The sequence below is a fragment of the Artibeus jamaicensis genome, unplaced genomic scaffold (genome assembly GCF_021234435.1).
Source record: "Artibeus jamaicensis isolate MK-2021 breed Jamaican fruit bat unplaced genomic scaffold, CSHL_Jam_final contig_685, whole genome shotgun sequence".
Classification (NCBI taxonomy): domain Eukaryota; kingdom Metazoa; phylum Chordata; class Mammalia; order Chiroptera; family Phyllostomidae; genus Artibeus; species Artibeus jamaicensis.
Window position 1 is genome coordinate 19,765,901 of NW_026521924.1, and position 26,656 is coordinate 19,792,556.

The window sequence follows — 26,656 nt, forward strand, 5'->3', positions numbered from 1 at the left end:
GTTGCCAACACCAGCCCGCACCACTGTGGCACTTGTACCCATTGCTTTAAGCCTAAGCCCCCGTTGGACGGCCAGCCTTTATTTTTCCAGTTCAGATGCCATAAGGCATAAGGGGTTTCACTTTATTTTTACTTCAAAAGTAGCATCATAAAAATCCTTGATGATTAGGGTTCCAGCTGTCTTAAGTTGTCAGGGGATCGGTTACTCAAGTCTCCTATGGAGGGAAACAGTTTCAGGCGAGAAGCCACGGGAGCTGAGAAACTCGAGTGTCTCAACTCTGAAAACTTTCAGACTCCCTCCTGTTCACCGCCTGGCCTGCCCCTGCTCCCCCTCCCCCACCCCCACCATCTGCTCTCCAGAGAGCAGGTCAGATTTTCGGGCTAAGGTACTCTGGCGCCAGAGACTCAGCCCCTCCGTGCCACCCCCGGCCCCCACCAACTCAGAAATCCAACACCACAACCCCAATGGACTGCAGCCACATAAAACCACAAAGTAAAGTTTATAAAGCTTTATTAAACATTTCAAACAGCTGTGCAACGAACACACCAGAAGTAAAAGCTCCAGAATGCAGTCCAAACGTTCCACAAGTGTGGCCTTGCGGTCCCATTCCCTAGATGGATTGCATCCAGTTCTGTCCTCTGCCTGGCCCACCTGCCTCCCCGCTCAGGCAAGAGAAAGATGGTGTGGTGTAGACTGGAGGGACAACCGTGCTGATCCCCAGTGGGCAAAGGCCAGGAGAGAGTCTTGTTGCCCACACTTGTTACAGAAGTGCAGAAACAGAAAAAAAGCAAGTGACAGTCACAAAGTCTTCCTGTGTATTCTTCAAAATGTACAGTCTCTGTGTGCAGGACTCAAGGAGCTCCAGGCATGAGGACGACAGCCACTGCTCCTCTCTGTCTCGTCTGAACCACCCTGGAGTCCAGTGTGCTGGTCACTCTGCAATACCCATGCTAAATAAACACTGTAGCGGCACCCACTATAGCTAGCTATTGCTAAGTCTCAAAATCAGAACACGTTCAATAAAGCTTCTTGAAAAGGAATATACACATGTATTTGTACACGTACACACACACGTACGGCACACCAAAAAATATCCAAACACCTATCGAGGGGATCGTGGCTGTTACGAAACACACCGTACTCTCCCATTCACTCGGCTGGGGACGGCCAGGTCTAGATCTACACGAACACGCTACACCTCAATCCTGCAGAGCATGCACAGGAGACACGATGAGGCAGCCCGCCCCCTCCTGGGGACAGCTGAGGAAGGCAGGAGGAAGGGCAAAGGAAGTGAGGCTGGGCATGAGCCCAGACCCCTGGTGAAAGAGTAACATGTATTGGTTACTTCTTTCTTAAAAATGAAGTTGAAAAAATACTGGAGATTTTGTGAACAACAAACAGTCAAGACATGTTTCTGTCTAGCCTGCTGACGAGGGAAAGAAGGATGAAAAAGCGAGGCTCTTGGGCGTCAGCAATCTCTTTAAATTCGAGATAAGTGCAAATATGAGCACTGTCTTGGACAGATGCTCCCCCCAAAAAGGAAAGGGGTAGAAGAAACTAAAGGGAGGGACTGAGGAGTTGGGAACATACTGGAGAAGGAGGAGACCCTGACAAGGAGGGGTCACAGAGGTGACAATGAGACTTGGCATTTTATCAGCCCAGGTCATGCTGGGGTGGTTAACCAGGATGGGTGCAGACTCCTCGCAGGAATGAGGCGAGGGGGGTGGCCATCCTGCCAGCTGGGACCAAGATGGGAACAGAATACACACAACCACAAGACCTCCCACGACTATAGGATTCTACAATAAAAGCACCGGTCAGTGCTATTATTCACATTATAAGGATAAAACATCACAGGCCAAAAAGGCGCCGTCAGGAATGTGGCACCCGCGGGCTGCGGGATTTGAAACTCCAATGCTTTATGACCTATGTCAATGCCTCCCCTCCCGTCTTCTGCTTCCTTGGAAAGCTAAACAGGCAGACTGTTAGGTACCCACAACACTGGGGTCGTGTGCTGATTCTGGAAGCGGGGAATCGGAGCAGTGGTACAGGAAACAATTTCCCCAGCAGCTATAGCAGATGAGGAAGAGGGCTGCCAGGAAGACCAAGGCACAAATTGTGCAAGGTTTCCGCTCCAGGAGGAAACTGAGCAGGTAGAAGCCCATGAACATGGAGTGGCTGAACCACAGGGCGGGGTTGAGGGGCTTGGGGATGAGGAGGACAGGCAGCAGCCACTGGAGGCAATACATGATCTCTGTCAGGCAGGGCCTTCGCCAAGGCCGCTGGGCACCGCTGCAGGAACCGACCTAATGGGAGCCAGCGGGTGCGGGCGGCTGCCCTCTGCTTTCTTCAACCCTCACTCTCCAGGAGCTGAGCCGCTGTGCTCTCTGGCAGTCAGCCTGGGATCACCAAGGCAGCAGGGATCCTGAAGAGAAAAGTCAACATAACAGACAGACAGACAAAAGACAGACAGACAGACAAAAAAAAAAAAAAAACAGGAACAGAATGTATACTTATTTGGGAAAATGGATCATGGTTAACAACAATAAATGTGAATGCCCTTGCCTCCCTGCCCACCCATGGAAGTCTATTCATCTCCGAGTCACCATTTCTGGAAGCCCCCTGGGGTGTCTCCCTGGTGCTTCTTGGGGGCTCTTCCCGCAGGTCCCAAACAGTGGACTGGCTTTGCCTGGGCCCTGCCCAGCAGAGATCATGTATCGCCTCCTGGGGCTGCAGCCCGTCCTCAAGAGGTCCAGACCTCACAATACCGCCCTGTGGTTGCCACTGGAGAGTCATGCCCCACAGGACTAGCACAGGGTTCTCTCTCACAGTGGGTGCTGAGTAGAGTTAGAGCAGTTAGCGGCACACGCACTGCCGACGGAGGAGATGGAAAGCAATGGATCCTTGCAAGCTTCAGGAAGCTGCAGAGGCGGCCGCACCATCAAATACTTTAAGATGGCAGCCTGGGACGAGCTTGCCTTTTTCAAACAGCCTGGCATCATTTTGCCGAAACCAGCCAAGTTCTTCGAAAGTCAATATAAAAAAATCACCATGCTACTTCATCCAAACTGACCTCGCTTGGATGACTTACACTGTCCATCTGCTGCTGGCATGGTATAGAACCTGACCTCTATGAGCTTTTAATCAAAATTATTTTCTGTCCACATAGGGACAAATGGCAGTTGGCCCCTGTGCCAGGCAGCGTGCTGGAGAGAGGTGCCCACCAGAGGTGGGCCACTGGTGCACCGTGACCACGCTCGCAGACCGCGGTCAGCAAGGTCTAACTGAGGCGCCTGGAAACGGACCTGCAGCAGCCACAACCCTCTGGTGGCGGTAGCAAAACCTCGCTCCAGCCACCCAGCGCAACGGGTACAAAGAACCTCGCTGGCTGAGGAAGACCTACCGGGGCCTTGGGGGAAGCACAGCAGAAGAAAGAGGTTGAAATGACCTGCCCCAAAGCAAACTATCCCAGGAAGCATTGGACCCCTTCACGGGACAGCTCATCCTATCCCGCCCCGCTTATACAAAGGCACCAAACCCTCCCGTAACCTTCCCACAGGAAAGATAACTACCACTTTCCCGCCTAGAGTTTAGTGCACTGTAGGGTTCCTATAATCGCCACCACCATAGGTCTGGCAACCGTAAAAAAAAGCGGGACTCAAAGATTACTCGCACGCAGACTTGTGAAACAGAGGACGCTGGCTTACAACACATCAGATACTAGAAAAAGTGTTGAACAGGGGCCTGTGAAGCTAAGACTCCGGGAAGGGGCATCCTTTTTACTCTGCAGGGTCGATGATCCCTCTCTAAATTAGGTTTCCATCGGGGCCCAAGGTAGGTTCTGGTACGGCACGGGACACTGGGCTCAAAGAGAAGAGGTCCGCACCAAGAGGCACACTCCCCCTACCCTTGCGGTATGTGCTACTAAGAGTCGCAGTTCCCCTCCATTTTACACTAAAATTCAAAAGCGGGGACGGCGGAATCTTCTGGAAAGGGGCTAAGATGAAACTAGGGAGGCGGGGGTCGGTGTGGAAAGAGCAGATGGATTATTTTTTCCTCTCGTAGCGAATGAGAAGCGCCTCCGGCTTACCCCCCCCCCCCATTAGACCCCTGTAAACGCACATGCGCACTTGGGTGGCGGGTGGATACTTAAGGCGCGGCCACCGCGGCTGCGGCAGTGCGCCCAACAGCGGACTCCGAGAGACCGGCGGCCCTCGGCGAACCGCAGCCTTCGGCACACTCACTCTCGACGACCCATTCTCGGAACCATGGCGGCGGTGGCAGTAGCATCGGCTGAACTGCTCATCATCGGCTGGTACATTTTCCGCGTGCTGCTGCAGGTAAGTGGGCCCCGGTTCTGGGTGGGAGAGGGGTCCTGATACGCGCCCCCAATCCGGCAAGCCCACGTTGTAATTGCCGCCTCCCCGACCCGTCCTATCCTGATTGCCGCGATCCCTGCCTGCCCGAGTGCCGCGGCCGGCCGGCACCACGCGCCCCCACCCGTTCCCTGCGCCCTCCTCCTAGCGCAGACCCTTCTCAGTGCGCCCGCGCCCGGCCGGGAACAAAGAGTTGGGGCGCGGCGGGCGCCAGCCGCCAAGGAACGCCGAGGCTCTTAGCGACCAACGTGGTAAGAAAAACCCGCTATACCCAGACTCGATCCCAGGAGGGAGGCGGGGCACGTCTGTTTTTGCGAAAACAGACTTTACAACTCGCAGAGCAAAAATTTTCTGCCTTAAAGAATTGCGCATTGCGGGGAAATTACATTAAAAAATTAAGTGATTGCGGGGCTGGGGCAAAAAATAAGTTAGAAAATGCACTTCTCAAAAACAAATGCAAAGCACTTAACGAAAACCAACCCACAACAAATTAGAAAAAAGTAATTCATGGGGGAAAAAAACGAATTTGAGAAAATGCGCATTGCAGGAAAAATAGACAAAAACACTTAGAAAAATTGCATTAGATAAAAAGCGCATTGCAGAAAAAATCAGACAAAGGAGCTAACAAGAAAGTGAATCAGATAAAAGCGCTGAGGAAAAATAGAAGAAAAGGCTCTTTGCAAAAAAACGGAAGAGAAAAACTGCTTCCTAAAAATCCAATTTCACTTTATTAAAAAAAATCAAATTGAGGCAAAGCGCTTTGTTTAAAAAGAAAAAAATCAGAAGAAAGCACTTTGCCCATAAAATCATTTATTCTAAATATACCCTTTGCAGGAAGAATTCCCTGCTAAGGAATTCTTTGCCAAAGGAATTGCATATTTCCTTCAAGGTGTTCCTGGAATGCTGCATTTACTGGGTAGGATTCCCTTTTCGAAATCATCCAGGGACCCAGCCCATTGCAAGAAGTGAGGTATACATAAGTTGTAGGTCCAATCAGCTTGCCACCATGCAGCCTTCGGGCCAGCTGGAAAAGCTCCAGCTGCCCTGACTTGTGGGCAGGCTGCGCCCTGCCCGCCTTTCCCAGTAGGGCAGGCGGGCGGGGCAGGGGGCGGGGGTGGGGGCGGGCACAGCAGCGCTGCAGATAGGCTGCGGGTGCCGGCCACTAAGGGCAGGTCCTGGGTCTCTCACTACAGGTGTTCAGGTACTCCCTGCAGAAGCTGGCGTACACCGTGTCGAGGACTGGGCGGCAGGTGCTGGGAGAGCGCCGGCGGGCCCCCAACTGAGGCCGCAGCCCCCAGCCCTGGGCGGCCTTGTCACCAGGTGCTCCTGTGCATCTCACCCAGCATGGGAGCCAGTGTTGCCCAGGAATGGGGGGTCCCCTGTGCTCTCTCGCCAGAGGAGCACTTGCCAAGGTCAGTGAGGGGCTGGCAGGCCTACGGAGAAGCAGCACTGCAATCTATGACGACAATACCAGATCCCTTCCCAACCCCCTTTGCACCCCTCCCACTGGGGGGCGGGGTAGAGGGAGGAGGGGGGATGGAGGGAGCAGACCTCTGAGATTTGGGCATAGGCATTCCGATCTGGACCAAGCTGGAACAGCGACATCCAGCCCCACAGCCACGGCCACGGCAGCAGGCCCACCACAGAGATCCAGACCACCACACCAGCCAGCAGAATGGACATTCCAACACCACCAGCTGAAGCCCTGAATCTCTGAGCAGCAGACAAGGAGCCAACTACATGCCTGTGTGGCAGGACTGGAGGGCATGGGCAAGGGAGGAAGACGGTTAAGAAACAGAGCGTGGCCCTCAGTCCCTTGCCTACGGCATGTGCATTCCAGCCCTGCTGCCTTTGCTCCCTCAATTCCCCTTCACTGCCTCCCAAGCCCACCCCACCCTAAAAAAATGTGTCACTCAATTCGGACCTATTCAACCAGTAAAAGAATCCCAACTTTACTAAAACGCCTTCTCCGAGCCCCCAGCCACTTACTGATCTTTTCCCTGGTCTCACGCAATTGTGGTCAATATTGTGGTAATCGCTAATTGTAATGATTGTGTAGTGTGCATTAGTTGTGTTTCCCCAGCTAGATTGTAAGCTCCTGGAGGACAGGGACCACCTCTACAAAAAATAAAAAAAGTACCTCCCCGTCTTGCACAGTGTCCTAGGACCCTGCGGGGCGGTGCAGGTGCACCAAAAAGTTCTCTCTTGTGACTTCTTTTGCGGCTGCGATATATACATCTAAGACTGAGCTTAGGTGCCCATTGTGGAGTGAGCAGGATCCTTGAGAGAGGGAGGGCAGGAGGGAAGGCAACTCAACAGGAATAAATTGGGACCCTCACACAGCCAGTTCCATCTCAGCATTTCCTGAGATGAAGGATCACATACCCCCTTCTAAGAGAGAAGTCCTCACTAGTGGTCTTGGGAGTAAGGGATCACTACCTCCTTACAGAGGGGTGGGTGCTTTCACCTGTCCTGGGAAAGGGGCCTCGGCAGGTAATCACTGGGAAAGATGGGAGGAGGCGAGTAGTGGGAGTGGCTCTCAAAATGGGGCACTAGCGACGCGGCGGGGGTGGTGGTGGTCAGAACTTCAGAACACAAAGTGATCTTCATCCTGGACCTCCAAGGAAATGAGAATTGGGCAGGGTGGGCGCTGGCTCGGGCAATGAGTACAGGATAAGCAGTGTGCTGTGGTGCCTCCTGACCCAGCTCACCACTCCAAGCCCTATAACTTCTACCAGAACCACTACAAAGGCAACCTGCCCTACTCTCCAGGGTCTCTTCTGCTATCCCCAGCAACCTCTCTCCATCTCACTCTTCCCAGTACTGGGTTCTGTGCTGCTTCTGCATTAGCCTCCACATTCTTAGGGGTGCTTACCAGGTCCCTGGTCCTGGGCTCTCCCCTGCCATCAAGTCAGGGTGGGTGGGTGGGTTGGCTGCTGAGCTCAACCTCTCTCCTCTTGCCCACTCCTCAGTGAACTGGGACTCCTTCCACATGGGGTCAGCTGACTGCCTCGCCAATTGGCCGTGCTGTCTGTTTTGCTTTGTCTGTGGCTTTACATGTCCCTGTCACCACACACCTGTTCCTGGGTCAACACCAAGGGAGGGAGTTGGAGGGCCATAAATCTCTCTCTGCCACTTCCTCAAATCCCTTAGTCACAGTTGTCATACACACTCTGGAATGGAAAGCACTTTGCTCTCTTGAGCCTAATGTTCTCCTCCTCTCAGCAAGCACCTTGTGTTTCTCAACCCAACTACCAGCACCTCTCACTGCAGCCCAGCATCCCAGGATTATGGGGGTATAGGATGCAACCTTCGGTTCTGATACTGGCTTTGCCATCAGTCAGCCCAGGGAACCTGGCCAGGTCACTTCTTTACCCTCATCTTTAGTTCCCGTCTATAAAAGGGCTGCTAAGATCTCAGTGAACTCTAACACACTAGAAACATTCTGTTATCAAAATAGCAATCAGGACTCACGGGACTGGAATGGGGATGTGCAATCGGAGACTCGATCTTCCTTAGGCTGGGTGGCTTCACCTCTTACCATAGCCTGAAGGTAAAACAGGTCTCCTCTTGCCTCATCAGTAGGCAATGCCCACACCTCCCTCCTGAAGCCCATCCCTTGGCAAGTCTGAAGACTGGAGTTTCTGTGGTTTTCCACACTAGACCCCCAGAACCATGAACATATTTCAACATGTATTCTTAATGAAGGCCGCCCCTCCCCTCAGAGGCTTCGAGGGGGTGTGCCCACTGCCTTGGATGCTCTAACCTCAGCCCAGTTTTAGGGTAGCTGGGTTCAGGAAGACAGGCTGCAGCAGCTAGGAAGAGTCTGGCTGCTATGGACACAGCAGGCCTCTCTTAAGTCTCCTGTGCCTTCTCTAAAAGGCAGGAGGCTTCTGAAAGCCCCAGGGCTTTCCAGAGGATTTTGGCAAAGCCCATCTGTGGGGCTTGCTCCACCTACATCAGCAGGGCTCAGGGCATGGTGAGATGACGACCTACACCCACGTGAGCAGGCTTGAATGGACACATCCACGCCCTCCTTTGGTCCCCCATTCCCAAACCCTCATGATTTGGCAGCAAACACAACCCAACAGAGAAGACGGGAGTGTGTTCACTTTCTATTCCAGTGCTAGGCCTAAAAGTCTGATCCAAACACATCTTATTTATAATCCCCCTCCCCAGCAGTGATACCATTAAAATATTGTATTCTGATAGAGAGCAATGGGAGGAACTGAAAATGACTACAGAGTTTTATTGCAGATTCCTTAGTCCACAAGGCTAAAAGTCCACAGGCATCCCCTTTCCCTGAACTATCTCTGTTACCCCGACAAGGCCAAGGATAGAGGAGATGAGTTGGGAGAGAACTGGGATGGCTGCGTGGAGCTGCAGCAACAGGTGCAACTGCCCCAAGAAGAATGTTAATTTCTTAGCCTAACCAATTAAAGTTAAGCTGCAGGGGAGTTCGGGTACCCTGACCCTCAGGGGCATTATGTGACACTGTTACCTCTATCTATGAAGTATGTGGATTGTGACTGAAGGAAGGGGCAGGGAGGCCAAGTTTCTTGAGCTTCCTCCATGGAACAGCAACAATTTATTATGCGTGTGTTGGATGAGGGAGAAGGTCTGCTGTGAGCCATTTGCTATTTTCAAATATGTACCTGCTCAGGAGCCAGCACTGTAAAGTGAGAGTCTGAATTTGCAGCTAGTTTTGCCCCCAAGGACTTAAATATGCACAAGTGCGTACATGCACACACAGGCGACATTAATCTGGTCTCTTTTTTCCAGTGGTGACCTCTTACTTCATCTATATGCCCCAGAGACATGTCACCATCTTCTCTGGGAAAGATCCTGTTCACCCTCGTCCCCTTGTCCTTCCCACAGGGCCCACACCCCAGCAGGACCCAGATTCCTGAGCATTCCCAGACAGGAAGTCAGAGAGGCAGGCAACATGTGGTCCTTGGTATATCACACAACTACAGGTTTAAATGAAATGCATATGTTTCAGTGTTTCCAATATTAGAGAACAACAACAAAAAGGTGGCCAAACCCAGACTTCCAGATTCCTCCTCAAAACAACAACGTATTACACATAAAAGATTAAATGACTTTTGGCTGGAATTATAACAAGACCCATTTCAGATACAGAATTGATATGGTCACTGGAAATCGGCAAGGGCTCTGAACCTTTTAACACATTTGCTTGACATTAATTAGTCTCTTATTTAAAACAAATAAACACGATCTAACACTTGGCATTAGCACTTAAGCTGAAACTGTTTTTGGTCCTGGCTTTGGTGTTGCCGTCCAGAAGGCTGAGGGGATGGCTGGACCATGTCAGGCAGGGCAAACAGAAGCTGTCCCCAACACACCAGTTCCCTGAAAGGGATAAAACACGATCCAAACCTATAAATAAGAAAGACCATTTCTTTCCTAGGACAGACCCCAATCTGTCCCAACATTTAGCGCTGAAAAGGGACACGGAGGCCTGGAAGGAAATGAAAGATTTGGAAGGAGTGAGGGAAAAGCAACTGTCCCCCATCCCCCATTCCTCTTTCCAGGCTACAAGTGTGCCAGGCATTCCGTTCCTTCGGCTGCCATTGAGGACCACTCCCCATATATAGGGGAGGAAAAGGAACGACTGTCCAGACGACGTAAAGCTAAAGAGAGTAAAAAAAGGGCCCAAGATTCAAAGTTGAGTCAACCTACCACCCCAGACACTGAAGCAGGGGCCCAGGGCGGGAGACCCTTTTCTCCTCTACCCCACAACCCTTCCGACATAGAAATGCAACTAAAGTGGCGGGTACAGAGTGACAGGCCTCCAGGAAGTCGGGTCCCCTGCCACAGGACCCGGGTTTCAAGAAGGGTGGTCGCGCCCCCAGCCCTGTGCTCCCTGCGTTCTGCCTGCTCCATCCTGGGAGCGGACAGGCGAGCGCTAGCCTTGGAGGCTACAAGAACCCAGGAGTCCCGTAACCCGCCCTCGGGCAGGGAAAGGACCCCCCCTTCCCCGCGCAAGGCCCGGGCTGGGGCCCAAACAGGGCAATCACGTGACACCGGACATAGGTGGCTAGAGGGTGCGCGAAGAGAAATCCCGAAGAGGGACGGGAGACGCCTAAGGTGACCCCAAAGGGGCAACATGGCGGCGCGGACGCATTAAGGGCCTCTCACCCCTCCCCCAGGAGGCCGACACCACGGTACCTGAGAGCCCTGCCATTAGGCGCCGCCGCCACTGTCGCCTGCACGGTCGCAGCCGGCCTCCACCTTAGCTCTCCAAAGACGTCTCAGGAAGCACAGGAGACGCCCCCTTCGTCTTCTAGTCCAGCCGGCCGAGGACCCCTTCTGAGAACTGGCTGTCTATAGAAGACGCCTGATCATAAGATCCAAATTGAGAACGCCCTCGCCCGATATCCCCCAAACGTCCACTGCAAATGACCTTTTGAGGAGTTTTTTCGTACGTGTGCGGAACTCTGCGGGCTCTCAAGTCTTCAAGCCAGAAGAATTTTTAGTCAGGCGCATCTCGGGACAGTCCAGAATCACGGACCCATGGTCCCCTCATGCATATGCAGCAGATTGTGATTTTTTACTCCCTGATATCAGCGGGGGCGTAACTCGGTCTCTGTAAGTGAACACCTATCGCCTCTGGTCCACGTGGGTGGCCGAGGCTCAAAGTCCGGTCCCTTCCTGGCCCTTTCACTAGTGGGCCAAGGCTCAGGAGCGGAAAAATCTGGTCTCAGGACTTAATACCGGACTTGACGTCAAGACCTGACTCCTCCCCTTGCCCTGTACCTTGGGCAGCCACTTGCCTGCCCAGACTGCCAGCTTCCCCTTGTCTGATGAAATACCTACCTCACAGGGTTGTTATGGGGGTTGAATGAGTCAGTGTATTCAATTATTAGCTAATTAAGCACATTTCCTAAGCACTTAACTATGTGTAAGTGCAGTGCTAGAGGCAAAGAGGTAGAATGGAGGGTAGGATAGGCACTGTTCTAACCTCAAAGCCCTGCCAATCTAGTGAGGAAGACCTGGGGGAAGGGAGAGGAAGGACAATCGTCATACACTGTATGTTAATAATTGTAATTGAACCAGTGCATCACGGGGAGCACTGTGGGGCAAAGTATAGTTATAAAAAGTTAATGGAGTCCTAATGTGAGGTGTTGGGAAGCTGGCATTTAGGCCGAGAGACCAAGGACAATTAGGAGGTGTATAGCACCAAAGTGAGAGGAGAAATGTTTTGGGCAGAAAGAACCACTTGACCTAGAGGTGAAGGTGGGAGGAAGCAGGGTAAGAGTTAGAGGTGAGCAAGGAGTTGTGCGGGTAGAGCTCCTGAATGAATTTGGGTTTTATCTAGAGAGTAATGAGAAGCCATTTTCTTCAGGGGAATGATACCAAATTTGGGTTTCTAAAGGTACGTGGAAGTGGGCATGTGGAGGCCAGTTAGAAGGCTGTTGTGCAGCTATCCAGGTGCAGAGTATGGTGACTCAGATCGGGCGGTGGCTTGGGAAGGTAGAAATGTAAAGGATGTAAAATTGGATGTGGTTGGGGACTGAGGTATTTATTGGCAGTAACACCTGAGTGTTTGTCTTGAGTATGAAGGAGTGAAAGAGCCCTTGACCAAAGTGGTGAAGCCTGAAGAAGGATCAGATTGAGGGGGAAGGTCAAGAGTTTGGCTTTGAGAAGGTAAGTTTGAAATGCCCGTGTGGCATGTAGGTGGAGAGGCTCAGTGGGCAGTTTCGTATGAGATTGGGGCTGGCTCAGAAGAGAGACCTGGACAGGAAATACATATGTGGGTAACAGCCACTCACAAGTGATGTATTGTGATGCTGCGTGAGATCTGAAGGGAGGGAAGGTAGATCAGATGGTAGGCAGAAGAGGAGGAGTCAGGAAAGGAGCTGGAGAACAGTGACCAGTGGAGGAGGAGGAAGACCAGGGCAGCATGGGATCCCAGGGAGAAGGTTTCAAGAAAGAGAGTGCTCAGTGGGGCTGACCGTGGGGACAGAAATGGCACCGTTGGGTTTGGTTACAAGGAAGGTTTATGACTTGACAATTGCAAGTTCCTTTATATTGCAAGTTCCTAAAAGAAAGAAAAATCAGATCTTAGCTGAATTGGCCTAAAAAAATAAGTAGCCTACCACTCAGTGGCAGGTTGACCAAGTGGCTCGGCAAAGTCATCAAGGCCATGTTATCTCTCAAGTCCATTCCATCTCTGTTCTGCCGTCTTCATGTTGTTTTTATGCTCACGGTCATAAGATGGCCATCGCAGTTCCTAGGGTTACATCCATGTAAAGAGGTGCCCATCTCTTCTCTAGCAGAGACTCAAACAAGCTGCATGTGCCTCTCACTGTCTTGATGCTTATGGGCTGAGGGATCAGTGTACCTATGCTGCGTACACTCGATACTTGACTCTGGAGGAAAAGAGGAGTCTTCGAGTGAAAACTCTTGTTTAGAAAAAGAGAAGGGGCTCAGTGTTGCCTTGGAGGTGGAACAACTGAAATTCTTGCACACTTCTAGTGAGAGAAAATCGGTGTAACCACTTTAGAAAACTGGCAGTTTGTACTAAATCTAAACATACAGCTATGCTATAACCTAGAATTTCCTAGAATTTCCACTCCTAGGAATTCATTTCAAGATAAATGAGTGCCTATGTCTACAAAATGACCTGTGCAAGAGTTTTTGTAGCAGATGTATTCATAGCTCAAACTGGAAATAGCTCCATGTTCACCAAAAGGGGAATTAAAAAACAAACTCTGGCATATTTATTCAACAGAATACTACACTTTGTGTCTAAAAGTACAAAATACTGACATTCGTGACACCGCAGATTAATCACATGCACAGTATGTGGACTAGAGGAATCTAAACACAAAAATAGTACTTATTGTATGATTCCGTTCATGTAAAGCTCAAGGACATGCGAGACTAATTTCGGATGATAGAAATCAGAATAGTGCCCTGGCTGGTGTAGCTCAGTGGATTGAGCGCGGGCCTGCGAACCACACGACCCAAGGGAGCACAAAAGAACCATACATTGATGTTTCTCTCCCTCTCTCCTTCCTCCCCTTCCCCTCTAAAAAAAAAAAAATAATAATTAAAAAAAAAAAAAGAAATCAGAATAGTAGTCATCTGGGCTGGAGGCCGAGTAGAAATGGGAAAAGAGCAAGAGGGACTTTTCTAGGGTGCTGGAAAACGTCCATGTCTTAATCTGGTTGGTGATTAATGGGCAGAAATTCATCGCACTCTTCCACAAGCTAAGGGGACTTTATGTATGTTCTACCCCTAAGAAAAATAAAATATAAGAAGAGAGAAAGGGATTCTGCCAACCTATGCCCGGTGACATGTGCTGTTGAGCAAGAATCAGAAGGTCCATTTCGGAGGGACTCTGCCTTCCTGTAACTTTCATGCCAGGTCTGGGCACTGACTGACAAGGCCCCAGTGGCCAACCCTCTCCTCTTTGGGGCCTCAGAAAACTGGAAAAGATGAGGCAGGGCCTTTTAACATGGGGCTGACTCTTACCCTGGTGGTTCCCTTCCTCTGTACCCACTAGACCGCTTCACCCTGCAAGCTCAGATTTAGGTGGTAGAAATGACACCAAAGCTGGGCTCTGACTTCAGGAACCTGGAAGGTCTTTCTGCCCTAAGATTTTGCTCAGCAGACCTCACTTTCCTGCCCAGGCCTGTCCCGCCTGCCATCTGAACTTAGCTACGATCCTGCTCTCTCCTGCTCCACACGCTCCTAGTCTTGTCCACCCCTTCTAAATCCCCCTCAGGACTTTTCTGTCCCCACTGTGTGTCACTGAACAAGTTACTTAACTCCTTGTGCCTCGCTTTTCCCATTTGTAAAATGAGGAAGACATTAGGATTGACCCCATATGGTTGTTTCTGGGAATTCAACGAGTTCCCGTTTTACTTGCTTCGAATAATAATACCCTCACGTAGTTAGCACTACAAGTGGGTAAAATAACCTAGCCCAGCCCCCCCACCCACCATGGCTTTTGAATTTGCTATCCTTAAGGAGGCAGGACAAGTGGGTTCAAATCTCTTTTGACTTTGTAAGGTCTCTGCCTACTCCGCCTTCAATTTCTCCAGCCCCAGAGCCCTTTTGTTTCAGGGTCCTTAGGGCTCGTACTCTTGGAGGCTGGTGCTGCCATTTTAACCAAGTCTGTGCCGCCACCTAGTGGGAATATGAAGAAATGCCTAACATTCTTACCGAACAGTCATCAACCTATTAATGGCGTGGACAGTGATGGTATATTAAGGTCTTTCTGTGTGCCAGGCACTGAGTGTTACATGGGTGCTGGTAGCTAACTTTCCATTTTACTCTGTAAAGTATAGATTCTATTGAAGATTCAGGAAGACAGGTCAGTTGTCTAGGTGAGAGAGCTGGGTTTGAATCCCCAGAAGTCTGCATTTTTAACCCCTCTATGCCAGGTTTCTGAATGAATACTGGGGAAACATAAAAATTAAATTTCAGCCTCATACATACCTATAATCAATAGCTATTTTAGAATAAATAAGGAGTAGACCCCATGCCTGGATAAGCTATAAAATGACTCTGCAGTATTTCTTAGAATATTTAGGACCCAGGGAGCTTTTCCTTCCAAGGGCCAAGTCCTTAGAGAAGATTATGGGATCCTGCCAGGGTCTTGCAGTGAGGCTCAATTCCAGAATCCCAGCTGTCACTCATTCATCATCTCTATAGCTAACACTTACTGAGTGCCAAATATAAGCCAGCCATCATGTTAGGCTCTAGGAATACAGTGGTGAGCAAGAAAGAGTGATTTCACTGAGCTCACGGGCTGATGGCAGAGGAGCCAGGTGAGAAACACAAGATTATAAGCTTGTCACTGTGTGACCAGAAAGAACTATAAACAAAGGGACCTAAGTTAGTCTGGGGGTGGTCAAGGAAGGCTTCCTGAAGGTGGTGACATTTAACCTGAACCTGGAAAAGGAAGAAGGAATTTTCTGGATCATGAGAATGGGTGACGGCATTACAGGCAAAGAATAGAATTTGAGACAACTCAGAGGTGAGAGACCAGGGCTGTTCCAGAGACCACAGGCAGGTCGGTGTGACTGGGTTGGAGGGTGAGAGGGGAGTGGTCTATGTCGTGAACATACCATGTGGTGTCTTATAGGCCAAGTCGAGGAGTTTGGATAATGGGGAGCCGTTGGAAGGCTTTAAGCAGAATATTTGAATTTGTAAAAGGTTGTTATAGCTGAAGTAGATAGATTGAAGAGCAAGACAAGGAAGTGTGGCGATAGGAGGCCAAGGCAAGTGTCTGGGTGGTAGTGGCCTGGTTGAGAGTGGAGGCAGTGAGGATAGAGGGAGGTGGGCCAGTGTGTGACGTGTTCTGGAGGCAGGGCTGTCAGGACTTGCTGACTGCTTAAATGTGATGGGCTAAGGAGAGAAATCAAGGATGATTCTTGGGATATTGGCTTGAAAAATGGGTGCATTTACTGAAATGGATTAGAATGAGGGAAGAGCAAACTTGGGGAGATTATCTTGAGTTCAGATCTACCTCAGAGGGCAGAGAAGCTTTTTCGTTGGTTCTATTTGGTGTAGATTATGCTGGGAGATTACTGCTGTCACGGGGATTACTGCTGTCACAGGGAGGGGAGGAGATGATGAGTGAGTGCCGGAAGTGTTGCTGAGAGAGAGTGCTGGGCTTTGCTGCCCCGGCAGTGTGTAGAATAGTGCCAATGACTCACTCTGAAGAAGCAACAAAAGGAAAAGGAAACCAGATTGCTTTTCAATACTAACTTGTACAAAAGGATACTCTTTACTTTTCCTTAGAGAAACCAGATGCACATACATTAGCACAGAAACTTGTTGGCTAGAAGCCAACAATTCCACTGAAGTAGGAATTTATTTGAGAGATTCAGGTTAACATGACCCTGAGAAAAGAGTGCAGTCTGTGGCCAAAAATCCCTGCCTAAAATGCAAAGAGTATATCCCATTGGTGGAAGCAGTGGAATTTCATCTAATTTAAGTGAAAGGAAATGTATCTTCAGGATCTTGGAGCACACAGAATTGAGAGGCTGTAGAAGAAGCAAGCTTGGCAAGTGCAGGAACCTAGGAGGCTCCCTTTCTGTCCAAGGGCCTTTGCACCTTCTGTTCCCACTGCCAGAATACCTCACCTGGCTGATGAAAACTCCCTCTTAAAAGAACTAACACCTGTCCCCAAACTGTCCTAAAAAATTCAAGAGGAGGGAAGACTCTCGAACTCATTTTACAAGGCTCGCATTATCCCAATTCCAAAAACGATGAAGACTACAAAGAAAGAAATTTATAGGTCAATATCCCTGATAAACATAGGTGCTAAAATCCTCAACAAAATATTAGCAAACTTGATCCAGCAATACATTAAAAAGATCATATACCATGAACAAATGGGATTTATTCCAGAAATGCAAGCTTGGTACAATATCCACAAATCAATAATTGTGATACACCACATAAACATAATAAAGGATAAAAAGCACAATCATATGAACAGATGCAGGAAAGGCATTTGATAAAATCCAGCACCTATTTTTAGTAAGATAAAAACTCTCAGCGAAGTGGAAATGGAAGGAACATACTTCAGTGTAATTAAGGCCATGTTATGGCAAATCCACAGCTAACATCATACTCAATGGGCAAAAAGTGCTTCCCTTAAGACTGGGAACAAGACAGGGATGTCCACTCTCGCCACTCTTGTTCAACATAGTATTGGAAGGTCTATGCACATCAGTCAGACAAAAAGAAATGAAAGTCATCCAAATTAGAAAAGAAGAAGTAAAACTGTCATTATTTGCAGATGACATGATACTGTGTATGGAGAGCCCTAAAAATTCCACCAAGAAACTGCTAGAACTGACAACTGAATGTAGTAAAGTAGCAGGATATAAAATAAATATTCAGAAATCAGTTGCATTTTTATGCACCAATACTGAACTATCAGGAAGGGAAACTAAGAAAACAATTGCATTTATAATTGCATTAAAAAACCCAAACAAACAAACCTAGGAATACATTTAACCAAGAATATAAAAGACCGTACTCAGAAAATTAGAAGACATGAAAGAAATTGAAGAAGATACAAAGAAGTGGAAGCATAATCATGTTCATGGATAGGGACAATTAACATCATTAAAATGTCCATACTACTCAAAGCAATCTATGGATTCAATGCAATTTCTATCAATATACCAATGGCATATTTCACAGAACTGGAACAACTATTCCAAAAATGTATATGGAAACACAAAAGACCCTGAATAGGCACATTGATCTTGAGAAATAGGAACAAAGTTGGAGGGATCATGCTACCTGACATCAAACTATACTATGAGGCCATAGTAATCAAAAGAGCATGGTACTGGCATAAAAACACATATAGATAATGGAACAGATAGCCCCAAAATAAACCCATGCCTTTATGGTCAATTAATTTTGACAAAGAGGCAAAAACATACATTTAATAGGGTAAAGATAGTCTATTTAATAAGTGGTGTTGAGAATATTGGGCAGATACGTGCAAAGAAAAAAGATGAACACCTTCTTACATCATGCACAAGAATAAACTCAAAGTGGATTAAAGGCTTAAATGTAAGACTCAAAACCATAAAAATCCTAGAAGAAAACATAGGCAGTAATATCTTGAACATTTCTTATAGCAATACTTTTTATGCTATATTTCCTTAGAAAAGAAACAAAAGAAAAAAACAAATGGGGACTACATCAAACTAAAACGTTTTTGTACAGCAAAGGAAAACATCAACAAAATGAAAAGAGAACCCTCTGAATGGGAGATCATATTTGCCAATGATACATGTAGTAAGGGCTTAATGTCCATGATTTGTAAAGACCTTATAAAACTCAATACCAAAACAAAACAAAACCCACCACAATTAAAAAGTGAGTAAAGGACTCAAACAGACACTTCTCCAAACAGGACATGCAGATTGCCAATAGAGAGGAAAAGATGCTGAGTGTCACTAATTATCAGAGAAATGCAAATTAAAACCACAGTGAGATATCACCTCACACCTGCCAGAATGGCCATCATTAATAAATCAACAAACAAGTGTCCACAAGGGTGTGGAGAAAAGAGAATTCTTGTGTACTCTTGGTGGGAAAGAGATTGGTACAGCCACTATGGGCAGCAGTATGGAGTTACTTCAAAAAATTAAAAATAAAACTGCCTTATCCTGCAATTCCACTTCTGGGAATTTATCTGAAGAAATCCAAAACACTAATTCGAAAGAATATATATTCCCCTATGTTTATTGCAGCATTATTTATAATAGATGTGATTTGGATGCAGCACAAGTGTTCATTCGTAAATAAGTGGATACGTTTACTGTGGTGCATTTACACAGTGGGGTACTACTCAGTGGTAAAAAATTTAAAAAAAAAAGAAATCTTACCCTTTGCTATGGCATGAATGGACCTAGAGAGCATTATGCTAAGTGAAATAAGCCAGTCAGAGGAAGACAAGTGTATGATTTCCCTCACATGTGGAATCTAATGAACAAAATATACTAATAAAATAGAAACAGACTCACAGATAGAGAAAAGACTGTCAGGGGGAGGGGGTTTGGTTGTGAAGCTGGGCGAAAAATGTGAAGGAATTAAGCAAACAAAAGAAAAACTCATAGACACAGACAACAGGTGATTGCCAGCAGGAAAGGGGGTGGGGGAAGGCAGAGAGGGTGCGGGGGGATAAATGGTGATGGAGACTTGACTCAGGGTGGTGAACACACAATACAATACAAAGATGAAGTATTACAGAATTCTACAACAGAAACCTATATAATTATATTAACCAATGTCACAATAATAAATTCAATAAAAAGTAAAAAAAATAATAAATTGAGAGGTTGAACATGATAGTTACAAAGAGAAGGTATGAATATTTTGTGAAATTTTCTATCAATTAAGTAGTCTGTTTTGCATAAGAATTGAATTTCCCCCCTAGGAATATGTATCGTGTGCTTAGACTGCTGAGGCAAAGGGTCTAGATTTTTCTACAATTTTGAAACTGAAACTAAACTTTAGAAGCTAAACTTTGACTAGGGATTTTGCTGAATAAAAAAAAAATACATTAGATTTCAACAATGTGAAGTTTCAAAGATCCAAGATGGTGGCAGAGTAGGTAGAAGCTGCTCTCACATTTTCCCAGGCTCAAACTGCAATTACAACTAAATTATGAAACAGTCTTCTCAAATAATCAAATGAAGATTTGCTAAAGAAAATTCTTATGAGTTGCAGCCAAGATGGAGGAGTAGGTAGAAACCCTTTGCTTCCTCACACAACTAAAAGGAGGATAACACCAATCTAAAACAACCAAAAGTGCCAGAAAATCAAACTGCATGGAACTCCAACAACCAAGGAATTAAACAGTCAACAAGACCAACCAGGCCAGTAAGACAGGTGGACAGAGAGAACCCAAGGCAAGGCAGCTGACCACTCGAGTGGGCTGGAGGAGAGAACTCCCATGCAGGTGAAGCAGGCTGCAGTGAGGCCTCAGACCCCACTGGCGGGGCTGATTGAATGGGAAGCTGAAACTCTGAACTCATTGTGGACTATGGTGGGGGTTGCCAAGGTGGGAGAAACTCCCAGTCTCACACAAAGGTTCATTGGAAAGGGGCTAAAGCCAAGCAGGAGAGCTGCATTGTTCCCTCTTGGCCCCTCCCCCACAGGCATCACCCCAGCACAGCAGGGAGGTTTGCCCTGCCCTGGTGAATAACTAAGGTCCCACCCCCTTACAACTTAACAGATGCTCTGAGACAAAGAAATGGGGCCCAAATGAAAGAATTGACCAATACTCCAACCTCTTTGATGGAGAGCTTGAAGGCCTGCTAGTCAAAATGTTCACAGAACTGATTGAGCCTGGTCAAAAAATGAAAGATACTCAAAGTGAAATAAAGCAAAATATTCAGGGAACCAACAGTGACAGGAAGGAGATCAGGACTCAAACCAATGATTTGGAATAAAAGGAAGAAATAAACATCCACCTGGAACAGAATGAAGAAACAAGAATTCAAAAAAATGAAGAGAGGCTGACAACAGCCTCAACTGTAAGGTTGTCCTCTGGGACAACTTTAAATGTTCCAATATCCGACTATAGGGGTGCCAGAAGGAGAAGAACAAGAGCAAGAAGTTGAAAACATATTTGAACAAATAATGAAGGGAGACTTCCTCAATCTGGCAAAGGAAATAGACTTCTGGGAAGTCTAGGAAGCCCAGAGAATCTCAAAGAATTTGGACCCAAAAAGGAACACACCAAGGCACATCATCACGTTACCCGAGATTACAGGTAAGGAGAGAATCTTAAAAGCAACAAGAGAAAAGGAGACAGTTACCTACAAAGGAGCGCCCATAAGGCTATCAGCTGATTTCTCAAAAGCTTGTAGGCAAGAAGGAATTGGAAAGAAGTATTTGAAGTCATGAAAGGTAAAGAGCTACATCCAAGATTCCTCTGTCCAGCAAAGCTTTCATTTAGAATGGAAGGACAGATAAAATGCTTCCCAGAGAAGGTCAAGTTAAAGGAGTTTATCATCACTACTCACTAAGCCCTCATTATATGAAATATTAAAGGGACTTATCTAAGAAATGCAAGAAGACTAAAACCTATGAACAGTAAAATGACTACAAACAAACTGTTAACAAATCAACCTTAAAAAAAAGAAAATCAAAACAAAAACTAAGCAAACAATTAGAACAGGAACAGAATCAGAAATGGAGATCGCATGGAGGGTTTTCAGTGGGGAGGGGGAGAGGAGGAAGGGGGGAAGGTACAGGGAAGAAGAAGCATAATTGGTAGGCATAGAATAGATGGGCAGAAGTAAAAAATGGTATAGGGAACAGAATTCAAAGACCTTATATGTACAACCCATGGACATGAACTAAGTGGGAAGGGAGGAATGCTGGAAGGTTGGGAGTGCAGGGTGGAGGAGGGACAAAGGACGAAAATTGGGAAAACTGTAATGGCATAACCAATAAAAAAAAAGTCATAACAAAGGATTTACAGAAGAAGCCACATGGAGTCTGGTAGGAAGAGTGGAGATGTGAAAAGGATTGGCTCCATTCCTATGGGTAGTAGCCTAGGTTTGGAGGGATATCTCAGCTGCAGACAGAGGGGCTTCCCTCTAAGAAGCATGGGGTCTAAACCTCAAGCCAGGCTCCCTAGTCCACAGCACCAGAGCTAGTAAGAGACACATAACATCTGGCTGTGAAAAGCAGTGAACTTTCTGTCTCCCTGGGAGAGGTAGGAGTTTACTAGAGACAAAGGCACTGTGTTAAAAAAGAGCCACTGCACAAAATCTTATTCCCAGCCACTCACTCTGGGCTCTGCCAGAGGGATGGTGGAGCACGTAAGGAGAGTCTGGGGTTTATGGCTCTGGGGAGGGAAGCTGAAGGGACAGCTGCCAGCAACCCGGTGCTGAGTCATTCTATTGTACTGCAGACTCCATCATTCTTGGGCGGAGCAAGCCCCTGGGTGGGGCATCAGCCTGGGGGAAAGAGCCCCAGGCGCTGGTATCCTCTCCAACCTGCGGGGCTTATGCCCTGCTGAAGAGTACAGCCAGAGGCTCTTTCAGTGACTGGGCCTAATGTGCAGCTGGGAGGCAGAGGCAGGAGCAGGTAGATCTTGAGATGGATTGGGACTCTTGCTGACCTGCCCCAGGGCTTGGTGCTGGTAAAAGTTGGCCTTGGAGCACAGCTTGGTCCTTCCCATTTGCACTCAGGCCCAGCAGAGGCAGCCACAAACTGTGGATCACTGATAGCTCCAAATAGGTTGCCCAGGGCCAGTGACAAACAGGCCTGATGTTGGTCTGCACCGGAGTCCCTTCCAAGAGGCCCAGAACCAATACATCCAGTGTCCAGCTTCAAACAACAGAGTGGGATCTAATAAGCTTCATAAGCAGCATATCCAAAGGGAGTCCTTGGCAGGCACCAAAACCTGCTGAGGTGATCCAGACTTTGGCCCTTGGGGTCTGTGTGTTGTGGCTGTGATAAACAAATTCACAGGGACTACAGAAGTCCTGTGGAGAAAAAGGGGCAGCATGGCTACTCTCTAAGTAAGAGAGGTCCCTGACCCTTACCCGGGCAGGCTTTTATTGATTTTCTGGGTACATTACTTGAAGGATGGTCCTCATTTACTATGCACAGGTTTGCTTCAGGTGATTACCTTTTACAGGTAACAAAGGAAAGAACGTTGCTCATTACTTCAAAGAAAAGGATGTGGCAGATGCAAGGGAAAAAGTAGTTGAACTGGTTACACTCCATACTTGGGAGGTTTAGCACAGACCTTAGGAATTTAAAGATATGCAGTAAACATTTTCTGCCTCAATTCAGGGTGAGGAAGTTTTACCAAAAAGCAAGCCTCATAGCAGTCTAGGTACAATGCTGGCCTGATTCCCAAAAGGAAAACCAATCCATGGGCTCGGGGCCTGTGTGTCAACTTGCTGCCCAGCCGGTTTTCTGAGTCAGAGGCTGGGCTACATTCGCCACTGGCAGGCAGACCAGTTTCCTATACTGAGGCATGTTCCACTTTGTGTGGTCCACACCTGCACAGCAGCTCACTGACTGTGGTCAAGGTTGAGCCTTATAGTCAGCCAGCCTGGGGGTCCATCCTACACATGAACATTGAGTGCCCATAGCAATCAATTCTCAATTACAACGGGAGGGCTCACCTAACCCACACAAAGGACATTACTGGGGCCCACACCTCAGGTGATCAAGGAGACTGCAAAACTAGACCCCACAGGATACCTACTACATAAGACCACCCCGTGAAGACTGGGGGTCATAGTAGATCTATCTGATACACAGAAACAAACACAAAGAGGCAGCCAAAATGGAGAGACAAAGGAACAGGCCCCAAACAAAAGAACTGGAGAAATCTCCAGAAAAAGAGCTAAAGTAAATGGAGGCAAGCAGTTTATCAGACTGAGTTCAAAGCAGTGGTTTTAAGGATGCTCAAAAGCATGAAAAAGGACATAGAAACCATGAAAAAAGACCAGTCATAAATGAAGAATACAATATCTGAGATGAAGAATAAACTGGAAGGAATAAACCACAGGTTAGGTGAAGCAAAGGATGGAATCAGTGATTTAGAAAACAAGGTAGAAAAAAGCCACCCAAACAGAGCAGCAAAAAGAAAAAAGGCATTTAAAAAAACGAGGACACTTTTTTTTCTTATTTTATTGACTTATTTTGGGAGGGAGAAAGAGAAAGAGAGAAACATCAATGTGTGGTTGCCTCTCATGTGCCCCCTACTGGGGACCTGGCCTGCAACACAGGCATGTGCCCTGACTGGAAATTGAACCTGCAGCCCTTTGGTTTGCAGGTTGGCCACTTAATCCATTGCATCACACCAGCCAGAGGTAATAATGAGGATACTTTAAGGGAGCAGTCCCCAACCTACTTGGTACCAGAGACCGGTTTTGTGGAAGACAGTTTTTCCATGGACAAGGGGCTGAGGCTTGGGGAGGGGCTAAAACAGGGAGTGGAGCTGAGGAGGTAATGCAAGTGAAGCTTCACTGGCTTGCCCCATGCTCACCTCTGCTGTGTGGCCTGGTTCCTAACAGGCCATGGACTGGAACTGGTCCATGGCCCCAGTGTTGGGGACAATATGAAACATAACAACATGCATATCATGGGGATACCAGGAGAAGAAGAGATAGAGCAAGGGACTGAGAACCTATTTGAAGAAATAATCACTAAGCCCTTGTTGAAGCATGTATAGGGGTCTCTGATCAGTGTTTCTTATATCAATATCTGTCTCTCTGTCCCTCCACCTTCCTCTTCCTCTTCCTCTAAAATCAATAAACATATCCTCAGCCGAGGATTAGAAGAAGGAGGGAAGAAAGAAAGAAAGAAAGAAAGAAAGAAAGAAAGAAAGAAAAGGAAAGAAAGAAAGAAAGAAAAGACCAGCCAAGATGGAAGTGTAGGTGGAAATACTGTGCCTCCTCACACAACCAAAATTAAGGACAACAAAGATTTAGAAACAAAAACACAACCAGAATAGACAGAAAATTGAACTGTACGGAAGTCCGACAACCATTCAACCAGACTGGTAAGAGGGGCGGAGTCAGTGGAGAGGGGTCGCAGCAGGAAAAGGCGGTGGCTAACAGACCTGGGAGCACAGGCAGTGTGAGGCTGATGGCAGTTACACATTCTTGAGCAGACAAACTAGGCAAAAATGGGCAGTGAGACAGACCCCGCAACCCAGGGCTCCAGAGCTGGGAAATAAAGCCTAAAAGCACTGATTGAAAAGGTGCCAGGAGAGACTCCTAGCCTCATAGGAGAATTTGTTGAAGAGACCCCACAGGGTCCTAGAATGTACACAAGCCCACCCACCCAGGAACCAGCATCAGAAGGGCCCAATTTGCTCGTGGGAAGCAGCAGAGGGGACTGAAATCTGAGAGAGAGCAGAACAAGTGCCATTGTTCCCTCTCTGACTCCACCACCACGTACAGCATCACAACCCAGCCACTGGGTTGCCCATCCCTGGTGAACACCCCAGGCTCTGCCCCTCATATGTAACAGGCGCAAACAGACCAAAACATTATGACTCAAACAGAAGAACAGATTAAAGTCCCAGAGCCAATACTTTTAAGTGACCAAGGTTACACTAAGTGAAATGAAGGAAAATGCACAGTGATGGAAAGAAAACTGGGACTCAAATCAATGGAGTGGACCAGAGGGAAGAAAGAAATAACCAAACAGAAAAGAATGAAGAAACAAGAATTCAAAACAATGAGGAGCCTCCAGGAACCTCCAGGACATCTTTAAACGTTCCAACATCTGAATTATAGGGGCACCAGAAGGGGAAGAGGAAGAGCAACAAGTGGAAAACTTATTTTATAAGAACAAATAATAAAGGAGAACTTCCCCAATCTGGCAAAGGAAATAGACTTCTAGGAAGTCCAGGAAGCTCAGAGAGTCCCAAAGAAGGTGGACCCAAGGAGGAACACACCAAAGCACATTATAATTCCATTACCTAAAATAAAAATGGAGAGCATTCTAGAAACAGCAAGAGATAGGGGAAAGTCACCTACAAAGGAGTTCCCATCAGGCTGTCAGCGGATTTCTCAAAAGAGACCTTACAGGCCAGAAGAGGCTGGAAAGAAGGATTCCAAGTCATGAAATGCAAGGACCTACATCCAAAATTGCTCTATCCAGCAAAGCTTTCATTTAGAATGGAAGGGCAGATAGAGTGCTTCTCAGATAAGGTCAAGTTCAAGGAGTTCATTGTCACCAAGCCCTTATTAAAGGGACTGGTCTAAGAAGAAGAAGATAAAAAATATAAACAGTGAAAGACCAGCAAACTCACAGTTATTAACAACTACTCCTAAAACAAAAGCAAACGAAGCAGACACCTAAAACAGGAGCGGAGCCACAGAAATGGAGATCACATGGAGGGTTAGCAACAGGGGAGTGGGAGGAGGAGATGGGGCAGGGGGAAGGTACAGAGAATAAGTAGCATAGACGGTGGGGAGAAAATAAGGGGAGGGCAAGAGTAGTGTGGGAAATATAAAAGCTAAAGAACTTATGTCACATGGACATGAACTAAAGGGGGGATGTATGTGGAGGGGGTGTGCAGGGTGGAGGGGAATGAAGGGGGGAAGGGGACAACTGTAATGGCATAATCAATAAAATACATTATTAAAAAAAAAGAGAAAGAAAGAAAAAAGAAAGCAGTCACAAATGCGGGAAATGCAGAGAGTCCCAAAGCAGATGGGCCCAAGGAAGCCCACACCAAGGCATATCATAATTAAAATGGCAAAGGTTAAAGACAAAGAGACAATGTTAAAAGCTGCAAGAGAAAGCGCCTGCAAGGGAGCTTTCATAAGATTGTCAGCTGATTCTTCAACAGAACATTTCAGGCCTGAAGAGGTTGGTGTGAAATATTCAAAATGAGGAAAGGCAAGGGCCTACGACCAAAACTGGTTCACTTAGCAGGGCTGTCATTTAAATTAAAGGAGAAATAGAGAGCTTCCCAGACAAGAAAAAGCTAAATGAGTTTTTACGACCAAACCAGTATTACAGGAAATGTTGAATGGCCTGCTAGAAGGAGGAGAAAAACAAACAAAAAACAGGAGCACAGTGAAAGGAATAAAATGGCAATAAATACATACTTATCAGTAATAACTTTCAATGTAAATAGCTTAGATGCTTCAATCAAAAGATATAGGGTAGTGAATGGATAAAAAAAACAAGACCCACATATATGAGGCTTGTTCAGAAAGTATCCAGCCAGCAATGCACTATGACAAATAGAAAAATTTGTTGAAGAATAC

At 47.2% G+C, this 26,656-nt stretch overlaps 2 protein-coding genes across 3 annotated transcripts; one reads left to right on the forward strand and one right to left on the reverse strand.

The window, feature by feature from the left end:
* Positions 1–493: 493 nt before the first annotated feature.
* On the reverse strand, positions 494–10,938 carry BLCAP (BLCAP apoptosis inducing factor). Its single transcript, XM_037164489.2, has 2 exons — positions 10,569–10,938; positions 494–2,425 (listed from the first exon to the last, which is right to left on the reverse strand). Exon 2 carries the CDS (start codon positions 2,247–2,249, stop codon positions 1,986–1,988), a length of 264 nt encoding a protein of 87 aa, XP_037020384.1. The 5' UTR covers positions 2,250–2,425; positions 10,569–10,938; the 3' UTR covers positions 494–1,985.
* Positions 4,090–5,739, forward strand: NNAT (neuronatin). Of its 2 annotated transcripts, XM_037164491.2 has the most exons (3): positions 4,090–4,340; positions 5,266–5,346; positions 5,570–5,739. In XM_037164491.2, exons 1-3 carry the CDS (start codon positions 4,269–4,271, stop codon positions 5,657–5,659), a joined length of 243 nt encoding a protein of 80 aa, XP_037020386.1. In that variant the 5' UTR covers positions 4,090–4,268; the 3' UTR covers positions 5,660–5,739. The 2 variants fall into 2 exon arrangements, with proteins under 2 accessions (XP_037020386.1, XP_037020387.1); XM_037164492.2 differs by lacking the exon at positions 5,266–5,346 and having other exon boundaries at positions 4,096–4,340.
* Positions 10,939–26,656: the final 15,718 nt, after the last annotated feature.

Coding starts and splice junctions, on each gene's coding strand:
- BLCAP (XM_037164489.2), bottom strand. CDS start 2,249: ATGTATTGCCTCCAGTGGCTGCTGCCTGTCCTCCTCATCCCCAAGCCC.
- NNAT (XM_037164491.2), top strand. CDS start 4,269: ATGGCGGCGGTGGCAGTAGCATCGGCTGAACTGCTCATCATCGGCTGG. Junction 4,341..5,265: donor TTTTCCGCGTGCTGCTGCAG/GTAAGTGGGCCC, acceptor ATTTCCTTCAAG/GTGTTCCTGGAATGCTGCAT. Junction 5,347..5,569: donor AGCCCATTGCAAGAAGTGAG/GTATACATAAGT, acceptor CTCTCACTACAG/GTGTTCAGGTACTCCCTGCA.